This window comes from Agelaius phoeniceus, chromosome 2, assembly GCF_051311805.1.
Source record: "Agelaius phoeniceus isolate bAgePho1 chromosome 2, bAgePho1.hap1, whole genome shotgun sequence".
Taxonomy (NCBI): domain Eukaryota; kingdom Metazoa; phylum Chordata; class Aves; order Passeriformes; family Icteridae; genus Agelaius; species Agelaius phoeniceus.
In genome coordinates this window covers 86,953,506-86,979,931 of record NC_135266.1, presented here as the reverse complement: position 1 = coordinate 86,979,931, position 26,426 = coordinate 86,953,506, and the positions used below count along the sequence as shown (strand labels likewise).

Here is a 26,426-nt window from a genome sequence, read left to right as displayed (position 1 = left end):
ATAGGGACAAAGGCTGCAGCTAAAAAAGTCACCAAACACCACTAACTTCTTGTAAGAGACTGAAAGGTCTACAGTTATGGAGGGTAAAAATGACTGGCTCTCACAATAGCCAAGACAGATCTTTAGATGTCAAAGGTAGGAAAGCCTCATGAAAGTTTCCCACACATCCATCCATTTCCCACTTCAGCCCCTCTAGCCTTGTGGCAGGCTGCACCCCACTCCTACAGGTCTGATCTGAAAGAGGCCTGGGGCCCATTGGGAGGACAGGAGAGAAGATGCTCTTAGCAATGGACCTGTCTCTCATGGTACCTGTGTTCTCCTCAGACTGGTTGAAGCCACAGATCTGGCAGATGCTGCGGACCCATTTGTTCATGTCGTCCTCGGTCTCAGCCACCAGGTAGAAGGTCCTGTCACTTGTCTTGATGTCAAAGATGTAGCTGTCTTGCAGCTCCTTCTTGTTGAAGGTGAGGCCCGCGTCCACTTGCTCGCAGAAATTGAGGTTGATGACACGCAAAGGTTTCTTGGAGTGGTCATTTTTGTAGTACTCCAGGACATCGGGGTCGCCACTCATCCGGCCGCTGCGCAGGACGAACCAGCGTTTCTTCCATGCCTGAAACCAAGACAACAACAAGCATGAACCCCACTGCTGCATCTGTGAGAAGAAAATTCACTGTTAGGCACAGGGTGACAGAGAGGGACACGACACTTCTCCACCATGGGGTGTTCTGGGAAGCTGCTCAGGCAGACCTGCATACCTGAGGTGCATAGACTCAGCTCAGTTCTTCAGTTCGATACTAAAATCCAGGAGAATTAAATACCTACACAGCATCATAACATAAGATGACCCCAAAAGGTGCCAGTCTTGAGGCTCAGGGGAACCTTGCTCCTACCCTACAGCCCAGACATGCTCCGAGGACCCAAATGCCCTTCTTTCCGTCATCTGTGCAGTGGCATTACTGGGTGTTGCCAAAATGCCTTCCAGCAGCTCGGAGGAGCTGAGGCACTTCACATGCGGCACCCTGGGTGTCCTAACCTTCAGAGAAACCCCTGAGAGCATCATAGGATGTGTCTGCAGATACTGACCATGCCAATCTCTGTTTAAATGCCAGAACAGAAAGACTAATAAAACCAAAGGAGAACTGGTTTGTGTTTTTAAATATCAAGAATAATGCCACGGAGACCCATGGAGAATCCCAGCTTCATTTGTTTTTAAGCATCCTCTGCTCTCTGGCATGTACGTAACTCCTTAGCAAAGGAAAAGGTTATCATTGATTCTTCCAAACACTGCTGACAGCAGCTCCTGGCCAAACTACCTGCAGAATGGACTCAGGGGGTTGTGGAGCTTGAAGCAAAACAATGTCAGCCATCAGCAAAACAAATGTCAGCCATCAGCCCTGGCCCTGAGAACTGCGGCCCTGCTGCCCTCCCTACGCCAGACACATCTGGGAGCCCACAGGAGGGGGAATAGCCACAAGGATAATGTGTTAAAGGCTAAAACTGAAATTACAGGGAAAATTGTGCAGGTGTAACCCCCCCATCCCATGAGATGAGCAGAGTGTTTCTTTGGGGTGTGCTCTGATCATGGCACCTGTGGGAGGGATGAAAAGGGTTGAGGGACCACCTCGAGTTGCCCCCCTTTGCAGAGCCATGCTCCCTTGCAGATGCCTCAGCTCCCATGACCTAGGGAAGGGAAGGATTACATCTAAGCATAGTCCTTAAAACAGCTTGTTCAGGGTGTCTTTGAAGGCAGCAAAGGAGAGGAGCATGTGGATAAGCATGATGTGAATTGTGACCACTGCTCCTGCATTACCTGACACAGACTTCAGTTTGTACCAGAGGATGTCAAGGGAGGAGATGTGATCCCCACCATCCTGCCCTGGCTCTGACAGTGGGCCTTTTTGTATGAGATTTAACTTATTTATATTTTTATATATAACCACCTTTGGAGTTCTGATGATTGTAAGAGGTTGGGTTATGAGGAAGCACACAATATTTCTAAGAAGGAAGAACAAACACCTGTAGTAATCCAAGAGAGGCACCAAGGCAAGCAGTGTGCTGGGTCCCTCATGATAATAATGCCCAGGTGCTGAGCACAGCTTTACATATTGATGATGGGCACGTGCTAGATCTCAGCCAGCCAACTGCACCAGGATCCCATAGTTTTGGAGAATTTCATCGCTGAAATAATGGTAAGAAACTCCTGTGGTGTTTTCCCTGAACAGTCTGATTCAGACCATACTTCTCAAAAGCTTAAAAATAGCTTTTGTTGATGTCTTTGAGATTTGTAATCAAATTAGTTTTGCACTAATTCTCAAAACGGCTCCTGGTGCCAGGAAAGCAACTTCAGTGCAATCTTCCAAAGGCAGTGAAGCAGCAAATTGCTTAGCAAGAGGACGTGCAAGGCCAGCAGATTTTGGCTTAATCTCACCCACTTCTCATCAAAATGGCTGCTTTTGAGTGACAAAATAGATACAGTGGAACTGTGTCCATCAGGGAGGGAAAAACCAATTTAATCAGGCAGCAGCAATAATTTACTAGCCCATCTCCTCAAAATGGATCACCCAAATCATTGGGAAACAAACCTATGAACATTTTTTTCCTAGTTCTAGGTGGTACATGTCCCATTAGCTTCTTCCTGTTAACACTGAGTCATTTCTTTGCAGCCACCTGGCAGGACTAAGACATGGGCATGCATCAGTGAAGGGACTGCAAGAAGATGGAGTTGTGCAACCACATGAACCAGCACCTGAATGCAGACATCCAGCACCAGTTCTTGCTGCTTAGCTTGTTGCTTTCCAACCATCTAGAGTGCAGTCTTGCAACCTCCCTTCATGGCTGAGACATTGCATTACAAAACTCACAAAGGGCAGAAACTAGACTTCAGAATTTAGAGTTTTCATGGAAAACACAGGAGGAAATGCTGCAAGCAAGATGAATAATGCTACCACGACCTCTCCTTTTATCACCAGTGTGAGAACCACAACTCCTCCAGTTCTCTTTGGCCTGTCTGGTAGCAATGAAAGGTACCACACAGTCAAGATCCGGCAGAGAAAACAGCGTAACACGCACAGTCTGGTTGCTTCATGTAAGTTTTAACATAGGCTGGCTGCGAAAGAATGGGTCTTGCAGGCACAACATTTCCTGGAAAGCTTCAGGAGGTGGAGCACCATTGGAGAGTGTGAGCACTGGACAGGGCAGGAGTCCCACAAGCTTGGGAAGACCACCCTGTTCATCTCTGTGTGGTGCCCTCCTGATGATAAGGAGTCACTGGTGTTCTTCTAATACAGCTTCTGAGCCAGAAAAAGAGCTCAGAAAAAGGAGTGCCTGTCCTGGACAGGTGGCTGCAGGCAGCACAGCTGGAGGCATCTCCAACCACACTTCCCTGCAGCAGGACCAGCTGTTCCTGCCTCCTAAGATCAGCTTCTAAGCCAGAGGAATAAGCAACGATTGCTAGAAGAGAGTGGAAGTAAACAGTTGAGAAATAGATAGGAATCTCTTTGTTTTTGTGGACATTTTCTCTGAATTTTTGAGTGCTGGGCCCAGCAAGTGTATTTTATTTCTTCCCTGTGGATTTGCTGTGCCGTTATTGGGACCAGGGCTCAGTTTGTGTTTGCCAGGCTGTGGCTGCTCTTGGGGCATCTCTGTTGGCACCAACACAGCTTGCTTCAACATGTCACTATATGCAGCATGTGGCTCATCCTCCTGGGACACCTGTTTCCCCATTCAAAGTACCAATACCATCCAAACCTTCTACATTTAGGCTTCCCTAGGATATCACCTTCCTGCAAGAGAGTGATTTAAGCATCTACTGACCAGCAGCTATGACAGTGGTAAGATGTATGGGATCCATATGTGCGTGGCAATCTTATCTGATGCCAAACCAAGGGAAGATGCAACTCCATGTGAACCTACACATTCTTTCCATGACCACCTTCTCCCAGCATGAGGCTGAGATGGCACACAGGCATCTCATCCTCCACCTGAATTTTCCTCCTCTGCTTATTTCTACCTCTTCACAGCTCTTCTGGAGCCCCTGTTGCCATCAGTCTGCTCCTGCCAAAACACTGTGCCTCCCTGACACGTGTTGTGAGCCAAGGGCTGTGTTTGTTTAACAGCTTTACAATGTTGAGAGGCCAACAGCTTAACAGCCATAAAACGCTGCTTTGCAGCACAAATTTCCAGCTGTGCGGTCCTTTGCCGGCATCAGGTTCCTTCACAGTTAAATTACGGCTGCCAAAGGCCCTTAATGTCACTGAGAAATATTTTGACACTTGGCAAGTACTTCTTTTAAAGACTTGTTTGTTAAAAAAAAGTGCCCACCATGCTCCTATTGCGATGTGAATCCTCCCTGGGCACTGAGAACTGTGGTTGTTGCTCAGTTTTTTTCCACCTCAGTAGTGCAGTGGCAAAGTTAAAGTTCACAAAATGGAGCTCTTTCCAGCTGGATGCTACCTGGAGCTGGCTGTTTTATGGGGAGCTGGGTTGGCAGAGGTGAGGCAGTGCTGCTGGGTTCACTGGCTGAGTGTACTTAACAAGGATGTTTGGGGGACTCAGGCAGTGGTTGGGACCCTTCCTGTCCCATCTGCTGGCTGAGGAACCAGAAGAGCCAAACCAAACAAGGTGGCTGCTCTTGAGCAACTGAGATACCACCATGGGTGGCAGGAGATACCATCCCACTGCTCCAGGAGTGAGGTCCCTCATGTCCCCTGTGGCTGTCCTGATGGTGCAATGCAATGACAGAGCTGGTGGCGTCAGGGTAGAGAGCTCAGAGAATATGGGGCCTCCAAGTGCCTAATAATCCAAATGTTTTGACTGACAGCCCAGAGAGAGGCTTTATTAACTATGGTTATAGAGAGGGACATTCAGACAGCATCTTCCTCTCTGGTCCCCTGTTCTCTGCAAAGTGAACACAGAGATCCAGCCCATAAGCTGCCTCAGAAAAAAAGAAAAGAGGTGAGGAAAACAAGAATTTCAATATCAGTAAAGCCAGGTATCCATTCCTGGGGAACTTGCCAAGTGCCACAATTGTGAGAAGGAAGCAAATAGTGACAACATGGAGAGATGGCTCTTGGTGGGGCCTGTAGGAGTGGCCCACCCAGTATTATCCTAGCTTCGAAGTGAGGAGCTTGAAACAGTCAGAGACTGTTAGCTTTGGGTTGAAAGGGATGTTCTTTCAATTAGGATCAACTTCTGAGCCACATCTCTCTAATCTGAAACACTAGTATTTTTACCACCACACCCTTATAGCACATATAGGGGGAGAGGAGGAGAGAGGAGAGGAGAGGAACCTGTATATTTCCCAGGAAATCTCTCTGTCCTGTTCCTTCTCCCCCTGACAACAACTTCATGCCCACCAGCACTGCACACCAGTAGTGTGAAATAAACCTTCCAAAATCTGACCTGACACAAATCACAGCATCTAATCCAAGCTGGCAGGCAGGATGAGTGACCTAGCCATGACATCAGGCAAATTTCTCACAACAAGATGAAGCTGGGGACTGAGTGATTGAAGCAGGAAACCCCACAGCAGGGCAAGCAGGTGCTTGTGTCCCAGATTTGCCCAGAACCAGAGAGGCCCTGGGTGCAGGATGGCTCCTGTCATTGCCTCTGCAGCCACCAGCTGGCAATGGGAGTGCCATCAAATCCACAGAAAGCCAGAAGTCTGTCCCAGCCCCACAGTTTTCATTCTGCAGTGCAGATTAGTCTTGAACCCCATTGAGCACATTCTCCCTCTGGCTCCATTCACATCTGGTGTGGCAGAGAGGAGTTCACACTTCAGGAGCATGTAAGAAAGACCACAGCACCTGGAAAGGTCTCACCGTTCTTTCCATCCACTGTGTCCCCTCCAGGCTGCCACCACTTCAGCCATCCTGGCAAGATCATCCCTGGGAAAGGGGAATAGAGATGCTGGGGGTGTGCTGAGAGCACGTGTCTGGTGGCTTGGGTCCCTCAGTGGTGTGCTGGTTTTGCCATCAGCAAGAATTACAGCTGTTGGACTCTGTAACCCAGCACTGGGGCAGATCCTGTCCTGCCCACCCCTCCCCACAGCCCTGCAGCAGGAACAGGGTCCCCTGTTGTGCCTGGTGCTACCAGCATCAGCCAGTGAAGCCCCATGCAGGAGGATTGTAGAATAACCTACTGGTGACCTGTATAATAATGTTGTCTTCCTCTGTGTCCCTAGGGGCTTTTTATCTCGTCTGATGGACAGGAGGATGCTGGTTTTATTATTCATGCAAGAACACCTCTCCCCTCCTTGTGTAAGTGTTAACTCAAAGGAAATGTGGCTTGGAAGTAGATTTGTAAGCAGCAAGAAAGCCCCCTCTGTCTATGCAGGTGATTGTGCTCACTGATTGCCCTCACACAGCTCCAATTCCCAGGGCAAACAGAGCTCCCTGAGCCCCACTCCTGCCCTTCCAGCTCCCCCTGTGGTTCTCCTTGCCCACTGCTGGCTCACAGCACCCTTCCATATGGTGCTGGGAACAGGCAGGTCCCAGCCCTGCTCCTCGCACCCTGCAGAGGGATGGAGGCTGTTCCCTGCTGATCACACTCCAGCCCAGCCGAGCTCAGGGTGGGCTCATTATCAGCCCTGCTCCGGGAGCCGTGATTGGCAGCGCTAATAACACCTCGCTGCAGCTGCGAGACCCTGCGGGGCACGGGAAACCTTGCTGGGGCACAAAGCGCCCCCTCCTTGCTCAGGAATAGAGGGAAGGAGATGCAAAATAAAAAACCAAACCAACCCAGTGCATATCTCAGGCTGTCAAACTGACCTTCCCTCCCGGGATTTTTTTTCCCGCTCCTGGAGGTGTAATTAGGCTTCAGAGCACATGTGGAATCACTACATGTGACATCCACCCAAGGGCAGCAGAGCCAGCAGGAGACGTCCCAAGCATCACTCACGGCTGGGAGAGAGAGGGGGTTTCAAGGAGGAGAGGCACAAACACAGGCTCTTTATTTGTAAGACCATTTAAAAAAACATAAGCTTCATAAACAGCTCCTACCATCAGAGATGTTTGCTACCAGGGAAGGAAGGGTGTGGGATGGCTCGGAGCTACAGGTACACTGGGGTGAGCTGGAGGATCTGCTCCCCACCTCTGCCCGCTGTGAACGGGACAAGCAACACAGTAGTGACACAATGTGGAAAACATTTCCCTTCATATTTATTTTAGGGGAGTTCTCTGCTTGGAAAGATTTCAGTAGCTTTGTGCTGCATGGTCAATCTTAGGAAAATAAAGATTTCTCTCTGGGACGTGAGGGCACTGACAGCATTTCTGATGGGATGCTGGAGTGCCTGATTAAGGATGGGATGGAAAAACAAAATACCAAATAGTGAGGCTGTACTTACACCACCAGACAAGCTGTGACTGTCTGAGAATGTAGGACACGGGGAACCCTGGGAGGTCCAGGAGTGCTCCTGTCTGGAGGGTATAGAAAGGATGGACCCAACTCTACTGGAGAAGCACGGGGATAGCATGAGATGCGACGGAAAAGTCTCATGAGATGTAAGGAAAAGGCTTCACAATGAAGGGCAGAACAACAAAAAACCTAGATGGGGCGGGTGATGTCCATCTTTGGAGATGGCCAGAATCTGCCTGGACAAGACCAGGAGTAATATGATTTACCTCCAGACTTGGCCCTAACTTTAAGCTAGATCTGTCTTGAGTGGGAGCTGGTTCAGAGACCTCCAAAGGTCTTTTCTGACCTCATTTACCTCCAAATCTAAATCACTCTTCCCTAATCAGGTCCACTCACAGTGAAGAGTATTGAACTTGTTGTATGGAGACCTGATGAGGCCACTCAGACTCTGAGTCCTGTTGTAGGACCAGTGTAGCCACCCATTGCACATCCACCCACAGCACTTAGCATGGGAATGGGCAGCACTGGCATTTTTCAAATCTCATTGACTAAAGCAACCTTTCCTGGGTAATTCCTTCTGCTGAAAGCTGGATGGCAGCGCCCTTACAAGTGTGAAGGTGCTAGGAAAGCAAGGGGTTCACAGGAAGAACCAGGAGCCCAGCTCTTGCCTCGGGGCTGGCTGCGAATGGTCCATGTGCAGAGCCTCCAGTGCATTCCTCCAGCTGCACATGGATTTTGTTATCTGGAATTATTTCCTGCTATTCAGCCCTGTTCTGTACTCCACTCTGTTATTCCTTGCTGAAATCTCTCCCACCGCCCTGCCATGGCACATCCTTTGTGGGGCACTGGAGCAGCACCCAGAGGAGGTGCAGGCAGGTGAGTGGGTGTGGGATAGACAGAGCCAGTGGCTCCCTGGAGATCTACAGGACACCTGGGCTTGTACTTCGTGGCCTCTTGGAAGGCTGACAAGACACGGGGCTGCAACAACCAAACAGGATGTTCCAGCAGCCTGTGATGTGGTATTTCACTTGTCATACACATTGTGATACTACAGCCATACATATTTTACACGAGGTACATCAAGGCTGCTGCTCTCCAGGTCTGTTTGCAAAAGCCAGCTGCCACCACTGGCTGCACTCAACCCTGCGCTCAAGGGCCCACAACCCACCAGACCAAGTCAGCCTGTGCCATGTGAGCACACCAAGAGCAAGAGCAGACTTTAGTTTGCTTTTTCAAGTTTGGGTTTCTGGAAGCAAAAGCAAACTGCTCAGAGTTTTTTTTTTTCCCTCCTGAGACTCTGGTATCAGTCTCTGATAAGAGCTTTCCCGGCCATTACACAAGTAGGGCTGGACATGGGAATGCATGATGAATAAATGACTTGGAGCAAAGCATTTTGATAACTGAGTTTTTCTAGCTTTCTGGCCTCTACAAGAGCAAAATAAATTCCACAGCACTGTCAGCAATTTCCCTTCCCTCAGCCCTAGCTTTGGGCTACCTTGAATTCCTACCCTCATGGCCCAGAAAAGCTGTGCATGCCCCATCCCTGGAAGTGTTCCAGGTCAGGCTGGATGGGGCTTAGAGCAACCCTGTCTAGTGAAGGTCGCCTGTGGCAGAGGGGTTGGAACTAGATAGCCTTTAAGATCCCTTCCAACCCAAACCATCCTAAAACCATGCTCCAAAAGCACCCATTCTGTGCTGGCAGGAGCCACAGTTCCTGCCCCAGGATTCTTTGGCAAGTGTACACCAGCCTCTGCTCACGAAAAGCTCATTGCACGGATGAGTCAACCCACGAGTGACCAGTGATAGTCACTCCAGAACAGGGCATCATGAGACAAAACAGCACTGCACATGTCCCCTCTGCCTTCTCCTGGAGGTTGTGGCTGTTCTCCCACCCTGTGTCACTTCTTTCCAGCCCTCTGTGACACCCAGGAAGACACTCAAGAGAGGACAAGGTTTACTTTCACCAGGCTTGGGCTTTGTTGAGAGAAAATTTCCAGGCAGGGCATCGCATTTTGGGGCTTCTTTTGTCCCACACCCTTGAGTGTCCATGAGCCCTAGAGTGAGACAGGGAAGGGGCTGCTATCTGTTCCCTATCAGTGAAACCTTTTATAGCTCTAAACACTGCTTGTGTTTCAAAGCAAGCCTGAATTAAAGCAGTGCTTTTGAACAGAGAAAAGAATCTGAAAAAGCCAATTTGAGATTCAGCTGTAATCAGTTGGAGATATACAGCCATGTCAGGTCTAGCTGTGAATCCTGTAATTAAACTGCTCTGCCCTCAATCTCCCAGGTGAAGGCAGATGGAAATACAGACGGACTTAGAATTGGATATCAGGAATGAGAGGTGTGTCAGGATGCTTTCCCCTTCCCTTGGCACGCCACTTCCTTTGCTTAAAGGCTGCAGAATAAATGCCTTACAAGGTGATACTGAGACTGTTCTGAGTTTAACAGGCTCTATGCACAGCAAAAACCACCACCCAATTTGGTTTGATAGGATGAGCTGGAGATATCATGGGGGTGAAGCTGATAGTAAAGTGTGAGGATGTTTTTCCTGTCATGTGAAGGAGTCTGGCTTGTAGCAGGATATTTGGGATAGGCTTGCCTTTCCAGGGATGATTTCTAATTTTAGAAAAGCTCTGAGGCTTGTTAATTTTCAGCCACTTTAATGAGCTGTCTCATCATCTGTAACTACTTCCAGCTCAGCTAACCTCTGCAAGGGGAGAAATTAGCCTGATTTGGCTCATATTGAACTCACAGTCTGCTAGACAAACCTTTTCACCTCTTCATGGTAGCTGTCTGGGTGGCAGGGCCAACATCACAGCTGCTGGCACAAAGGGGGCAACAAGGAAGACCAAAAGGCTGTAATGGCTTCTCTGCAAGGAACTAGTGAGACAGGTCTGGAAAAGTGTCAGCATAGGAGAGATGCTGAGGAAACCATCAGTGGCAGGGAGAAGGTGATGAAGATAACGTACTCCCTCTCACCCAAGACAAGAATGACAGGATATCATAGGAAAGTAACAGGAGCCAGGCTTGGGGCACACAAAAGGAGACTTCCCTTTGGGCAACACAGTAATGACCTTGCTGAAGGTCACTGAAGCTTGCTCAGGAGGATTCAAGTTTAGCTGGCCCCAGCTGGAGACTGAACAAGGTCACAGAAACAAAATCCCCCCAAGGTCACCAAGTGCCACCATGTGTGATGATGGATGTCTGCAATGAAAACTGTTAACAACAGGGAAAATACTATGAGGAGGAGGAGGGAGTCTTGCCAGCCTAGATGCTGGCTCACTGACCACTGTGCAACATTCCACATTGAAAGGATTTGGGAGTGACCCTCTATGGATGCTCAAATGTGCCAGGCTGGGAAGGGGCAAGGGAGGCAACACTGTTCACACCAACCCTCATGGCAGAGCTCAGCCTTCGTGGCTTCACGTGGTGCCCTTGCTTTGCTCTGGGAAACGTGGGTGTTTCCCTTTTGGCAAGACAGAGAGGCAGGAGGCTGTGAAGCCAAACACATTAAATGTGGGCAAAAATGAGAAATGGAGCCAAAAGCTGCTATGAGAAAGACAGCTCTGCAGAGATCAGCACCAATGGCACTCAGCTGGATTCTCATGGTTTAGTTGATTTTAGGGTCTCAGGTTCATTCCTGCATCTTGAAAGGGCACCTGAATGAGTGGATTCCCTGGTGCTTCATAACATTGTAAGCTCATGTGAATGCCTTTCCTTAGTTAAAAATGATTTCTCTCCTCTTACAGCTCACCCTTTTGGATGAAACTCATGGAGACTTAATTATCTCATCCTTCTGTCAAGCCCCTCCGAAACCTGCTGGGGGCTTCACTGGTTTCCAGGAGACACTCACAGAAAGCACACACACACAGACACAGACACTCCCCGAGGCTCTCCCTCAGCCCCGCCAGCTCACAGCCCTGCCCACTGCTCTGCTAACAGGCACCCAGCTCAGGCAGTCAGGGTAATGGGTTGGAGGGCAGTGGGGGATAATTCAGGGTACCCATGGGGACAGCCCTAAATCTGCACCATGCAAGGGTCCAGATCTTACCTGTTGCACAGCTGGTTGAGGATGGCCAGCTAAAATATGTAGATTGCTGGATTCAAGCCTGCTACAGTGAGGTACATCTTTCCAGATGTGCCCAATAGCCAAAACATCTGTCAGTGACTACACCTGGTTGGGGTCTGTGTTGAGTCCTCACAACATTTCCAGTTCTACAACCCCATGCCTACAAAAGGAAATTTTCTCCAAGTTCCCCCATATATGTGAGAAACACATATTCAGGCAGTTCAGGACTCCTAAGGTCCCTTCCAACCTGAATTATTTTGACTGTAAACTGATTTATTTTATATCACAGGCTTTTAATTAAATGCACACTTATGCCCATATGGACCCCATTAAGCGTTCATTTGTCCTCATGTTTAGCCACCACTTCCAGAAAGAAAACAACAAGCAGGGGGTTGGTTCCAATCTGTCACTTTGTGGGTTTGACATCTTGCAAGGGGCTCTCATGATGCCCTTTTCCACTAGACTGGAGCTCTCTTAGCATGTTCACAGAGAGAAAATATCACCATCACCTGGCTATCCCAACCCCTCATCTCTTCCAGGAAACGAACCAGCCACCAGTCTATGAATTTCTGTGCTAAACATCATTTCTGCAATACTGCCATGTTTCCTTTCTTCGTCTTCAGCATCAACATTAGCAGTCAGCTACTCCAACACATTTTGCTGTTGCTGCATATAAGGAAAAATAAATGCACCTCCTACCCCTTCATTTAGACATCAAAGGTCACTGTAGCTGTTTCTGCCGCAGCCTTAACTCACATTTCGCAGTTTCTTTCTACCAAACCCAGAAAACCCTGCATTTGGTGATTCACCGCTCCTTTCTGTAGGAACAATCTTATTTCTTTCTCCTTTGATGTTCAATTTTGCATTGGGCTGTCCTCTAACATATTTTTTTCAAATGTGCTCTGCTTGCCAAGTGATCCAGACTGCCCTGTCTGATGAATTTGTCTTCAACATTTACCGTTTCATTACCCTTGGTGCCACTGGCAGCTTCTCCCCACAGGAGCCATTAGATCTGCTTCACTTAGGCAAATGCTAAGACTTAGTATTAATCCCTGAAAAACAGCATGAAGAAGAGCCCCATTTCTGGGTGACATCTTCCTGGGATCTGCCAGGTTTTAACGCACTTGCCAGGTGCTTGGGGCTGTATGGACTAAGCCCTCATTTCCTGACAGATCGCCTGACATTGGCAGACCTGTGGGCTCTACCACTTGGCCCAGGATTGATTCTGGGCATCAAGCTATTGCTGCCTAGGAAGTCCCTTCCGAACATTTCTTTTGCCTCCTGAATTGGAAGTAACTCCCTCAGTCAGGATTAATCTCATTAATCTGTTTCTCCCCATATCTGGAAAGCTGTTGTCTTCTTTTGCCATGCTTTGGAGGAAAAGTGAGAAGACCACGGCTTCCTGGACCTCCATGTGCTTTTCATACTGCTCTGCTCATCTTTTCCTCAAGTACCAGATTTTCAAACCTCTCCATGGCCCTTCAGTGACAGGAACCCTTATGAAAACCAAGGGAAGATGGCCATTGAGAGTTTTGGTTGCAGCAGAAGGCTTTAGCAGAGGCAGTCTCCAGAGACCATCCACAAAGACTCTGGAAGAGAGCAAGGAAAGCCCTTGGCTCCCTTGCAGGAGGAAAGACCTTCCCCAAAAGGTAGCACCTCAAAGGCACAAGACCAAGGTTTAACGGGTGCTGCAAGAGCAGATGACTGGGTATTGGCAGAGTCTCTCACCTGATTAACCACATGTTTGCCCCAGCCTTTGCCTTTTGCCAGCAAACAAAGCCTGGGGAAGATATTCCTGAGCTCATATACTCTATTTGGCTCTGGGAACTCAAGTGCATAATAGGTCACTTGATAAACAGTAGTATGGTTTAGTCAACATGATGAGAAGATCAAATGGATGAGGAGTTGGCCCATTCAAAGGCAACCGACTCCTAATGAACGGTCACATCACTACTGTCTTCTACAAATTAGAGCCTATAGAAGCCCTTGCAATTGTATATTTGGGACGCTACAGGGTTTCTGGTCATTCCTCTTTCCAGTCTGACCAACAGCACAGTGAGAACAATAGATATTCTGACTCTGACCTGAAGAATGGCCACACATCTGGCTGGACAGGGCACAAAAATAACCTCGGATCATGGTGACATATTGCCTTATTTAATGACTTCTTTAAAATCAAGGCAGCCAAAGGGAAGTAAATCAGCTGAGGTGCTGAAAAACAGCCAAGGATCTACCAGGCTTCTGTGGATTAGCCTTTTCTCCTTAAATTTAAATGATTCCATTAAAAATCTCTGCAGCCAGACACAACTGAGGTTTCCCCTGACTGATCACACAACTCTCCTCATTTTGAAAACCCAGCTGGAAGCCCAGCTTGATGCCCGTGTGCCTCAGGCTTCAAAGGAGTGGACAGCAGGGTGGGTACTAATTCCACATTACCAGCACTCCAGAGCAGTTCCTCCATCTGCCTGCTAATGTGCACTCAAAAACCAATATAAACACTTGTATCAGTGCAGTGAAACAGGGGTAGCTCTGTTTTGTCCCTCAGCACAGATATGGCCAGTGGAGGAGGATGATGCCCAGCACCTCTCCCTCCACTGGAATCCCAGCGGCCACTGACCCAGCTGTTGACCCCATCAATAGCTGAAAAGCCTTTCCAAAAGCAGCAAACCTCTCTCCTTTCATGTATTATTAAAATTCTCACTGGTTAATTTATTAGGGTACTTTGCACTGGGAAAAACGACCTCTTTGTTGACCCACTTAAACATGCTCCATTCCAACACAAAATGGTCAGAAGGGTGAAAGGGAGAGCTGGGGAAGTTGTGTGCAGACTGATGTCCTTTGTCTCTATGAGACAGCTCCAGGATGGAAGTACCGGGACTCCCTGGCACGAGAGCAAAGGGCTAGACACAAGCCTTCACAGACCAAACCACAAAGGAAACATTCAGCCCTTATGCCAAATGGACACAGCCAGAGAAACAAGACTTCCCAGTCCCGCCTCCTAGGCAGTGCTCATCCCTCCCTGAATCTATGGGTTCGGGAAAGAAACCTTGATTTCTCTCCATGCTGCCTCCTTCTAACAACCTAAATGCAAAAAATGATGAAGGGTGGTGGACGAACCCATCCACATGTGGTGGGATTTGCTCATGAGGCAGCAAAGGTGCATCCTGGCCATCCTCTAGTCAAAGATGTCCAGACCTATACCCAGACTCTCCTCTTACCTGCTCCTGTGTTTCTCTAGCATGAGAATCACTAGATTTGCTCCACAGAAATCCCTGATTCAAAGTAACTCATATAGGATGTGGAGGAGCAGGGCACTGCTGAGCAAAAGCCACATTGACAGCGCAAACACCACTCAGCACCAAAAGTAGCCCTGTAAGTGAAACGAGCAGGATTAGCTGTAATTAGGTCTTGTTTTTCCATTAGTGTCATAAAGATAAAGCTGCTCTCCTCCCAGAAAGGCGGCCTGCAAAGTGCTCAGACTCTACAGGACTCTCAGGTTATTAGAGAGGACACAAAAGCTCCATTTGCTTTCATCAATGACAAAGCACCTGGAAAGTGCAGTGATGACAAAAAGACACCACAAGGTGCTTTCAAACCTGGAGGGATTGAGAGCTCCATCCTGTGCCCTGCTCATTGCCCTGACCATCACACCAGATTCCTGCTAGGGAGTATATTAAAGCTCAAATGCTTTTCTGTGGCTCATCTCATGTGATGCTCTTTATCTCAAGCAAAGAGACTACCAAATAACTCTGATACTAAGAGAGGAAGCAAAGAAAGGTTCATGAGGACACCTAAAATGTATCTGAAATTTCACCCCTAAAGAAATGACCTGGAAGAAGGACCTTGGAGATAGACATGGAACACATTAACCCCTGCTTATTCTTACTTTCATAAAGCTCATAACATATCCTGGGCATTAGATGAGCAGAAGTACACAGAATGGGAGTGAACAGAATAAATTACAGGAGGAGGCTGAACGCAAGTTTGTGAGGTAGAAGTTTGCAAGATCCGATTCTGCAGTTGCCATTAATCTGTCAAAAACCCCTGGAGAAATGGGGTTTTACCCTGTTGTGCCACCTTTTTCCAAGCATCAAATAAAGACTCAGACACAGAAGGATGTTACAAAACAATGACTGAACTGCCATCTGCAAAAATACTTTGGGGGTGGAAAGTGCAGTTATATGATGGCTGAGGAGTAATTTTTCTCCCTGCACCGTTCTGCAAACCAGGAGGTAGAAAACAGCGTGTGGGAACCTGAACCTGCAGCAAAGAGGGGTGGAAAGAGCAGTAACTGATGAGTTTTATTGCAGGATGTGTTAATCATCTCTCTAGACGATGGACCAGGATGGGGGTGGAGGACTTGGCAGCTGGGATTCGAGATGTATTTGTAATGCTAACACACATCTGGGATCCATCCTGGAACAGGAACACCGTGTCTGGACCAGGCAGGCCAGAAGAAAATGTTCTTTGTGGCCAACCTTCATGAAGGACCTGACCTGCTGAGCCAAGTGTGGCCTTCAGAGGTGTCCCTCAAGCAATCTGGGGTCATGGAATGCCACAGATACTTTCCAAAGGGAGCACGGAGTTTCTCTGAGTGATTTGCTCAGAAGCTCTAAGGACTGTCTTGCATGGACTGCCAGGGAAAAACAGGTCCAGTTCTCACTGTGAGCCTTTGTCCCCAAATTCTCTGGCAGGGCAAGCTGAGCTTGGTGCTCTGGTGGCTCAAGTCCATGCACAATGAAGTTGAAAGATGCTTTAACCTCTGTTTTAGGGTGCTGCACCTCTATCCTACCATTGTTCAATTCAAATTTTTCTGCTTATCTGACACACATGGTGTGTCTCTCCCACCAGCATAACCCTCCATATATTTCACTGCAGTTATCTCTGCCTCACAGCAGTGAGCAGGGCACCAAGGTGTGGGCACGGGCATGCAGGCATGCCATGATCAGGGACTGCACCGACAGGTGATAAAACAGTCACCGTGTTCCTGCACAGGCTTCCATTTACAAACTCCTTTGGAGGCATTACATCTTCAGAAAGCAACATTAATAAAATATGGGACCTCTCTGGCCATGCTAGAGAATGCATGGAGTATTGTGGCTTTTCTGCCCCAACTTGCATAGGCTGTTGGGTTTGGGAAAGAAAGATGGGGAGTCTACACCAGTACCTGATACCTCAGATTCCCTGGCTGGGTGTTTCCAAGGATATGTTTTTCCAAGGATATTCCCTGTGCTCTGCAAGAGTCTGAGGGAAGGCACTCCTGATTACATCACCACCTGATGCGCAGGGGATCCCATGCTTTGCATTTGCTGTGAACTTCCTGGACACCCTGTGCACATCCCAGCCTGATGCTGCCCCACCAAGCTGCAGCAGCCCTGCTGCACATGGTTTGTGTTGGATCTGTGGGTGCCCTTTGTGAGCTCAAGTGGTTTCTGCAGCTGTGTAAACAGAAGTGAAGCCCATGATGGATCCTGACCTGTCTACACGTGGCCTCCTTACCCTCCCACCAGCAAGGATGAGCAATGAAGACCCTGCTGGGTTCTCCACCCTGAGAAAACACTGGAGAACAGCTGTCCTTCACAGCAAGGGTGGGCTCCATGCGTAGCCCAGGCACTCCTCATAGCCACTCTTAGCATCCCAGGATGCAGAAGAAAGTCCAACATCAAGCCAAGGAGTCTCCTTGCTACAGACAGCAAAATCAAGTGAGAGTTTACTAACAGCAGGAGCATGGAAGAATGGAGACTGGGAATATCTGCCAGCAAGACCATTTGATTACGTCTAGAGATAACATTTAACAGGGTTTTTTCTATGGGAGAAAGCAGCCCCCACACACACAGGTGAGCTGGGAGACAGGCTCTGAAGATCCCCTTGATGCTGCAGGTCTTCAGAGGGGTTTGAGTCTGGCAAAGCTCAGTTTCAGATAACTTCACTAAGGAGAAGAGAGGAGGGATGAGCCCAAGGAAGGACCATGAGACAGGCACCCACTGAGCTCCACAAAGATTGGTCTTGTATTAGCAGTGAACAGGGTGGAGCTGGGTTAACAGCTGGCCTTGATTAGCTGGTCCCTGGGTTCAGCCAAGGGGCCTTGGGGCCACCTCCTGTCTGCACTCAGTCAAACAAGACCAGGAAGCACCTAGACCCTATTAAACCCAGCTCTCCTTCTGGCTTCACATGCCACAGGCACCTGGATTTCCTATCCATCACTTAGTTTTCTTCTAGGATGGCACCTCCTGTATCACCATCAGGTTCAGGTGCCAGGATCCCAGGAAAGTATCAATAAACTTGAGGAAATTCAGAGAAGAACAAAGCAAACTATTATCATGGAGCCAGAGAGACTGACTTTCTGAGCTCATGTGTTTAGCTTGGCTTAACGGCAGCTTAGCAGGGGCTTGGCAACTCAACTGTCTGCAAATATTTGAAGGGTGTAAACACCAAGGACAAGAGAGAAATCACTGAGGGAGTTTTACAGAGTAGGCTGAGCAGGAATGTAGGCACTCACTCACCACCATTGCTAACTGGGGCTGGGGTCTCTCCATGTAAATTTACTGAAGCTCCCTGACCTTACAGCTGCTCTCAGGTCTCGGTAGCACCTGTTGTGCCATGATGGGACACAGAGAAGCACAAACAACCCTTACTTTGGGTTTTATACCTGAGGATGCCAAAAAGGAGAAGGTTCTTGGATGCTGGTGCTCACCAAGGCAAGGTCAAGTGGTATCTAACACCACACAGCCCTGTTCCCAGCAGGTCTTCAGGTTGTTCAACAAGCACACTTCCACACCTACGCCCCGTTTTTCTCTTCTATCTCTAGCAGTTTCAAATCTAAAGCACAGGGATGAGGGCTGATTTTTAGCTGAAGTCTTAGGACAGACATGGCAAGAAATGTTTTGCTTATTCATAATAATTCTGCAAATTTTCTTCAGTTTCATTGGACAAAAACATCCTTGAATTTCCCTTCCAAGCTCCTGAAACAAATAATTTTATAACTATATTTGGCATTTCCTAACTATATTTGGATTTTTCCGTTTAAAGTCAAACTAACTTTCACACTGGAAGAGTTAAAACAATCACTCCAAAATATTTAATTTATAGTCAAAGAAAATACTTATTCATCTTTCAAGCTAACTTCTGTGGCTTCACAGAACTGCCAGAGAAACCCCCCAAAACAAGTCACCACGTCTCATGTCTCATAAGGTGACTCCAAACTGTTTGGACACCCTGGAGTGACGTTGCTAAACCCCAAACGAGGATATATCCCAGCAGGCACAAAAAAATTGCTTACGGAAGGGAAGATTCAAATTTAGAGTGGCTGCCTATCTATAAATAGTCTGCAGAACTAAAATACATTCCAGTTCAGCTGGAAATGCCTTTTTGCCTTGTACTCATAAACACTCCTGCCTTTTATAGTTGAAGCAAATATTTGGTTTCTATAGTTATAACAGTGAGTACCCAGTGGTCTTTATTTTTAATCTTCACAGTGTTTGCCTGAAAAGCAGGGTAGTGGTTTGTGGGGACCCTGGAGGAGTCTGGACCACAGGTGCATCATTAAAAATAAACCTGTGAACAACACAAAAAGCCCTCCCCAAAGTACCCAAATGCAGAGAGGTTTGCTAGTAAACAGCATTTGGCTTTTAGATGCGGCTCTAAGTGCGCTGGGAGTGAAAAAGGCCAAGGATCCAGTGATTGCTAATATAATAATGAGGCTCTGTCCTACTAATCTGATGTTCTCAAAGCACTTTGCAAGCATTAATCATCGTCCCAGCAGGGCACGGTGGGGATCATCACTCCGAGCACGTTACAGGCCCAGGGTGGATGGGGAGAGCCGTGCACAGTCTGAGAGATCGCGGATGTCCAGGGAGGGGGCGGCCTGCATTGCTTTATGGATATGTATATCCAAAAGCCACGGCCACCTCCCTGAAACTTGCCTTCAAAGGGGCCTATTTATCTCTCTGACAGCAATACACACCAAAGCCCTGTTATTCAGTGCTTAATAAATCAAACACTCATCCACCAGCATTACTGATGGAAGGAAAAGGAAATTAAAGGTGACCTGCTTGGCTTTGAGATCACAGGATGCTTCCCCATCCACTTAGAATAATTTAAGGTGATTAAATCCTGCCTGTAACAACTAAACAGGTTTCACTTATTTTCATGTCCTGGCTTGGAAAGGATTTCAGGGTGGGATACTGGGCTTCCCAAGGGATGCCTGGAGATGATGGTGCAAACTCAATGCCTCTATCCCTCCAAGCAGTGAGCTTGCAAACCCAGACTTCTCCAGGGGCAGTGCTTTTCCTGGAAAACACCTGAATTCAGCTTCTTTGCAAATCCACAGCTGTTTCACTTAACATCCCTGAATTTATTATCAGGCTGGGCATGCCAAGAGGATGATGGGGCAGGAAGGGTGAAAAGTGAGTGAGCCCAGTCTCAGTTTTAGCAGGGCTGGGCTCCCACTGGCCAGCCAGAGACCTGTTTCCCCTGCTCATGCTCAGGAATGAGGGCTATCTTCATGCCTCATCCTACACTGTCTTCCATCAGGAGAAGAGACTCACACTTGCTGAGGTCTGCCTGGCATACTCCTGTGCCTGTTTCTGATGGGCTGATGGATGTCAATGTGCCAGACAGTTGTGTGAAGCTGCATCCACCTGGGACAATTCCCCATTTCAGCTCTTCTACACAGCTACAGAAAGACAAGGGAAAGCTGCATGGGGAAAAAAAAGCATCTGGAATCACAGAGATTTACTAGGAGAAGGAGAATCTTTCAAATTGCAACAAAGGGGCAAGTTTCTGCATTACTCATCCATTCCTGACCTCTTGCTTTATTAGGGAAAGAGAATGTTGAATTATCCCAGGCCATGGCTGTCCTCACAGTGCTAGATGTGAAGAATGGATAACAGTGGGGGTTAACAGCCAGTACATGACCCAGCTTGTGGCAAGGGGCTAAAGAGAACTGAGCACATCCACTTATGGCAGTCAAGGAGCCACTGCTCCCACCCTAAATTCATCAGCAATGAACATGGATGTTCCAGGTGAGATTAAAACCCCTTCCACAGCTTTTTGTTACTCACACAGTGCTCTGGGAAGAATTCAGCATTTTTTACCTCAGCAGTGGGAGTTCAGACATCCCCATCATCCTGCATCCTCCCAGACCTGGCTCTTAGCTCTTGCTTAAAGGCAGAGCTGCTGGAAGAACCTCACTGCCCTGCTGTGGGCAGGCTGCCTGCTGGCCACATTGGGACATCTCCAAAGGAGCTATGACAGCAGTGCATGCACCTCTTGGATGCCTAGAGCCAGGATTTCAACTCTCAGCAGTTCCTGCTGCCTTAATTTACCAAAATTAAGGTGCCACAGAGATGCTTTCCTAAAACAAAGAGGTAGTACCAGGTTCACCAGGGTGCTGTTGTGCAGCCTAGGACACTTGTGCTCCTGGGAGTCTCTGCAGAGATGCCACCCCCTCCGTGATGGCACAGAGCTTTGAAACCCTCTGAACACTGTGATTTGCCTCAGGAGCCAATGAGGCTCCAACACTTGCTCCTTAGCATGCTGCTACCTGCAAACAGCACGTCTTTGGCACCTCATCCCTGCCTCCTCTCCACAGCATTAAAATGCCTCATACTTGCTGTGTCACTGACTTCCAAGCCTGTGGCCACTCTGCAATATTGATATTCTTGTATTTACCATCAGCCATCTCAGAGCAGCCTGGAAAAGACCCACAGTAAATTGCTTCCGTGATTTAAAAACCCCCTTGGATTCCCAATGCACTTCCAAGCAGCGCTGGGAAAGCCGAACATCATGGCATCAATCCAGCACTGCTGTTTCAGAACCAAACCCTGAACCCCATCTCTGGCTGAGAAAACCCCAGCTTGCATCAGCTGTAAAACCTCATGTGTTTTGGGGTGCTGCGGGGGCATAAGATGGCTTTGTGCTTGGCCCAGAGGCCCCAGGAATTCATGTTCCTGGCATGAGAGACAATTCTTACATTACGGTGGAAGAGATTTTGCCCTCTGTAGGCCCACAGAAATGCAGAGTGGTTCTAGGATGGTACACTAATCCCATTTAGGACTACAAAGCAAGACATATGGCTAGTGTTTGTGACATGGAACAAACCCCATTTCAAACCCATTTTTGTGAAAATTGCCCTGTTCACCTCCTACAACCTCTCACAGCATCACCCTGATTGTACAAAGTGTCTTTTCCCACTCCACATGTCTCAGCACCCCTGTGTGCTCCCCAGGCAGGTTCCTACAGCAGCAGGGAAGCTCCTTCAGGGAGTCTTGGAGTTATTTGGGCAAGAAGGTCAAAATTCCAATGATTACAATCATTACTTCATCATGTGGCACCACGCAGAGCATCCAGGAACCATCCAAGGTTATACAAGAAGAGCAAATAGGAACTGCATCCCAGGAAGATCTGTGTGTGCTTCCTATGCACATCCTCATAGGATGAATAGAGTGCTTGTGGCTTTGCTGATCAAGGCTGGGTGAAAAGCTTGCCTAGGATGCCACACATGAGCAAGAACTCATGGGCTTTTTTCAGAATAAGACTCTTCTGGGCTTAGCTCAAGTCAGGTCCAGCAACTACTCACTGTGTGTCCCAGTCTCTCATATGTTCAAATGTTTTATGCAATTTGAAGAAGTTTAAGGAAATTTCTTTTTTTCCTTTTTCAACAAAGGAAATATTTAACTAAAGAAGTTTAAAGTGAAGCTAGGAGGATGTGACTGCTCTTGGAGAAATCTGGATCCTGGCATGGGGGAGAGGAGGGGCAACAGGATAGCAATGCCCTAATGAAGGGGTTGAAACAACAGGAAGAAGACATAGGTTTTGTATGGAATATGGCGTGATTTTAACAGCCAAATCTGCTTCAGCCTGGCCCAAGCCATCACTGCAGCAGAAATATAGATTTAGGGCAGGATCCTCATGTCAGACACTCAGGTGAACATACAGACAGCCTACACTGGTTTTAAGCTCTCCTGGATTTACATCTCTGAGAGGCTGCAGGAACTACCACAGCCATAGAAAGCTGCAGCCCCCTGGCATTCCTCCAGGTGCCACAACTTCCTTGCAACTTGGCTCAGCTGTAAGTGCTGAATACAAGAAAACTGTGGCTTGACAGCAGCAATCTCCCATCTGCCAACTGGGTAAATTCCCTTGGTTTTCCAGAGGAAGATCTGAAAACCTGCTCAGATATGGGAGGTTTTGGCTTGGGGATGCTGAACACTCAGTGCTCAGTATGTCTCCCCAAGGACCACCTGGGATCTACTAGCCTGGGTCATGGCCAAAGGCCTCTTCTTTATCCCCAAAGTGCAGCTGGTATTGCATGTCCCAGGGAAAGGTGTAGAAATCCCATGAGCTTTGAAACAGAGCTTGATTGTGGGAACAGCATCCCCCTAACCCAGGCAGGACAGGACACGTTCAGCATGCAGGGCTTAGCAGCCCCTAACTGCAACTGTGGCCGATGTGGAGAAATGGATCAGATAACAGTGCTCCCAAAGCTTTCTGTCTATTATTTTAATGTCATTAAAAAGTGGATAATCTCCTCCTCCATAAGGGCATTGGCTTCCTCTGCGAGCCTTCTGGCTGCTCTGTTGAGCCAGAGCAATCAAAAGGCTGGCTCTGTGGCGAACTAGGAGATGGCAACAACAGTTGTCACAAAATGTGACATTTTGGAAACTCAGCCTGGGGTCTTCAGAGATGGGCCTGAGCTTCAGCGATGGAGCTGTGCCCCTAGAAAGCTGTGAGTCACATATGAAAATGTGGTGACCTCTCTGGTGCTGGCCCTATGCAATCCCAGCAGGAAGGACAAATAAGTAATTTTCTTCTTCTATTTTTTTTTTCTCCTTTGTTATGAGTATTTTAGAAACTTAATAGCAATTTTTTTACCATTACTACTATTTTTCTTTCCTTTGCAAGAAATGCCTACTGCAGCAGATGAAGCTGGGAATCATCCATAGCTCTTTGCCCGCTGTTATTTTGCCTTTTGTGTTTCTTATTTGCCAGCTCTCTGAGAACATGAAGAGGCTGGTTATAAGAAGAGCTCTTTTGGATGAGCACCAGGCATGGCAGGGAGAGACAAGAAGAAAAGCTCAGCTCTTGGCTTCTGCACTCAGATCTCACCTTTGCTCCCCTTTCTATGGATGGATTGCAGCAGCAATAAGACAAGCAGGTATCCAGGTGCTGCCACATACTCCCATTTGCCCATGCTGGAGCATCAACACTGTCAAAATTCCAATTATGACACTCCTTCACCTGCTGGTTTAATTGCCCTACAGCTGACCCAGCCTCACAGCACTGGTGCCTGTGGAGTCACATCCTGCTCTCAGATACACAACACCCTCAGACTCTGTGAGACATCCCATCTCATCCTCTTTATTCCTCACCTCTTGCCAGGCATGTACGAGAGACCCAGGGTTTCCCCCAGCCCTTCCCTTTTGCCAACGCCTCTTTTGTCCATTCCCATTGCCTTCCGTGATACACTTCAGATACTTTTGGTACTGGGGAAAAGGAGGGAAAGGAAGAGCCAGCTCTGCTGTGCATCAATCCATTGCCATTGAATGAGGAGATGGCTGCAGTGGATGTGAATCGGCTTGATCCATCGTCCTATCAAACCTGAGGGTCCCTGTGGAGGATCTGGCTAGTGAGGCCAGACAGCTCTTGTTATATTTAGGAAGAGCTTCCCCTCCTGTGTTGTCAATTTCATGCAGCAGGAAATCTTTTACTGGATGTTTTATTTTAAAAAAAGAGCACAACACAACAAAAAAATCACCTCATTTCCTGGAGTCTTCCTCTCTGCCTCACTTCTTTCTTTCCGTTTTCCCTGTTTTTGAGTATTTTTTTCTAGGGCATGACACTCAGCAGCTTTCCCTCTACATCCAGCTCCAATCCTTGGATGCCAGCATGGACCTCCATTGCACTCAGAACCACTGCATGAAGGAATCAAATGCCCTGAGCTACTTCTGGCTCCTGGAAAACTGCTCCAGGGAGCATCCTCGTCTGAGTCCTACTCCAAATGCCATTCAGCATGTGAAGCTATTCCACTGACTCTGGCCAGTGTTAGAACTGACCCTTGGGGCACAGCAGGAGCACGTGCAGGCTCCTCTTCCACATCCATATGCTCCATCCGGAAACATCAATTCTCTTTCTATAGGAAGGCAGGTTATCCTGGGGCAGAGGAAATGTTTCCTCTTCCTGGCAGGATGTTTGCAGTGAGCCCAGAGTGAGGTATGTATAGAAACCTCCTGATGCAGAGGTTTCAGTAAACACCTCCCAGCAAACAGCCTGGACCAATGTTCTTTTGGAGCAGACAAGAGGCAGCCCAGGGGAAGACAAATATAAAAATTCCATCCTATCCTTGCCAAAACCAGGCTGAATGTCCCCTACTAACCACAGTGATCAATATCTGGAGGGATCCCTATGGAGAGCTCTCCATACATGGGATTCCCTGAATCCAGGGAGATAGTGCCCAGGTCTGGCCAGAAAGGAGTTTTTATTCTCCACTTCCACTGAATTTTCCTCTTGAGTAAGGAAAAGTAAAGCTTTAAATTAAAAAAACAAAGTAATTAAAATTTTTTCTGATCCCAGAAAAGATTTATCCAGAATTTCCCTCCTTAGTCTGTTAATACAGTTGAGATCTCAGCCCTTCATCTGGGTTGATGCATAATTCTTGATGCACAGCTCCTCAAGACAAGCCTCTCTTCCAGGCCCAGGTACCAGGCAAGGTACCTGGCTTCAGGCTTCCAAGACAAAACTTTTAAGAAACTCAGCCCTTAAGAATATGTAGAGATTTGGGAATTTCAACCCCAAACGTTGCATGAGGTCATTCGCTAAAGCAGAGCTTCACCCTTTTGGTATTCAAATCACAGCCTCCAACACTGCTTGCGTGAAGAGATAAAGTGGTGGCTGAGCAATAAGCTCTTTTGGATTCTGATAACCCCCCCCCCCCTTTTAATTGCTTGATGTGATTGTAATTATTTAATTTGCTTCTATTTCCCTCTCATCACGAATCCAGTCCCTGTGAGATCCAGCATGGTGCAGCTCTGCCACTCTTTTGTAATCTTTAGGGATGAACATCAGGGAGTCAGAGGGGTAAACATGAGCTGGCCATACACTTCAACAAGGTTTGATACCTAGTAAACTTAGGTATTTTTGAAATTTTCTGCAACACAAATAAAAAACCAATAGATTTGAAAAATGTCAGGGTTTTTTTTGTGTGAGTAAACCATGCCTACATCTTGTTGCCCTACTGTGGGACATGCCTGAGTGGTGCACAGCTGGTTTTACCACTAATGATGGGTCCGTCCATCAAGGTTTATTTTGATTTTATGACCTTTACGAGAAAGTCTTGTGTAGCAAAGATTGAAATAGCAACCGTCTCCTGTTTGTGCTGCAGTGAAACTGTCTGACATCAACACAGTCACACCACCAAGATGGAAAACATCACTCTTCCTAATTCATCACATAAACAGTGGTGGCCTGAACTCATCAAGCCAAACAAGTCTTGGACTGACCCAGTGCTTCTGGATCCCCCACCAAGTCCTGCCCATTCATGCAGGAGACCCAGCAGCACATTTTCCCATAGGGATTTGCAGAGCAGGGTTGGGGAGGACGTCTGCAGTTGTTCCAGAAGCCTCACAGCCATGGTGGTGTGCTTATTCTCTCTATCTCTTCTTTCTGCTGAACCTGTCCCAGGACTGATCCTTGCCATTGCCAGCAGGGAAACTCAGACCCACCAACATGAGCAAAGCCATTCCTCCTGCACAAATTTTGTACCAGACTCATATGAGCATGGAGCACAGCACAAGGAAATAAGAGTGAATGGTTGGACTGTGGGATGGGATGGAAACTTGCTTTGCTAGCCAAAATCTCCAAAACCTTAATAATTATGATGATGATAATAATAACAGTAGTAATAAAATTTCCAGGCATCTGATATTCAGAAAGGACCAATCACCTCCCTAGGGAAAACCAGGTACCTCCTTGCACCAACTTGAGACCTGCTACTCCTTCCAACCAC

The 26,426-nt window shown here is 47.7% G+C and overlaps 1 protein-coding gene across 4 annotated transcripts in view; it reads right to left on the bottom strand.

Moving 5' to 3' along the window:
• The window catches only part of GAB2 (GRB2 associated binding protein 2), a 93,424-nt gene that overhangs the window by 39,937 nt on the left and 27,061 nt on the right, over positions 1–26,426 (bottom strand). For all 4 annotated transcript variants that reach the window (XM_077174087.1, XM_077174086.1, XM_077174088.1 and 1 more), the window contains exon 2: positions 310–610. In XM_077174087.1, the coding sequence (XP_077030202.1) occupies positions 310–610 (301 nt within the window). The remainder of the gene's footprint in view (positions 1–309; positions 611–26,426) is intronic.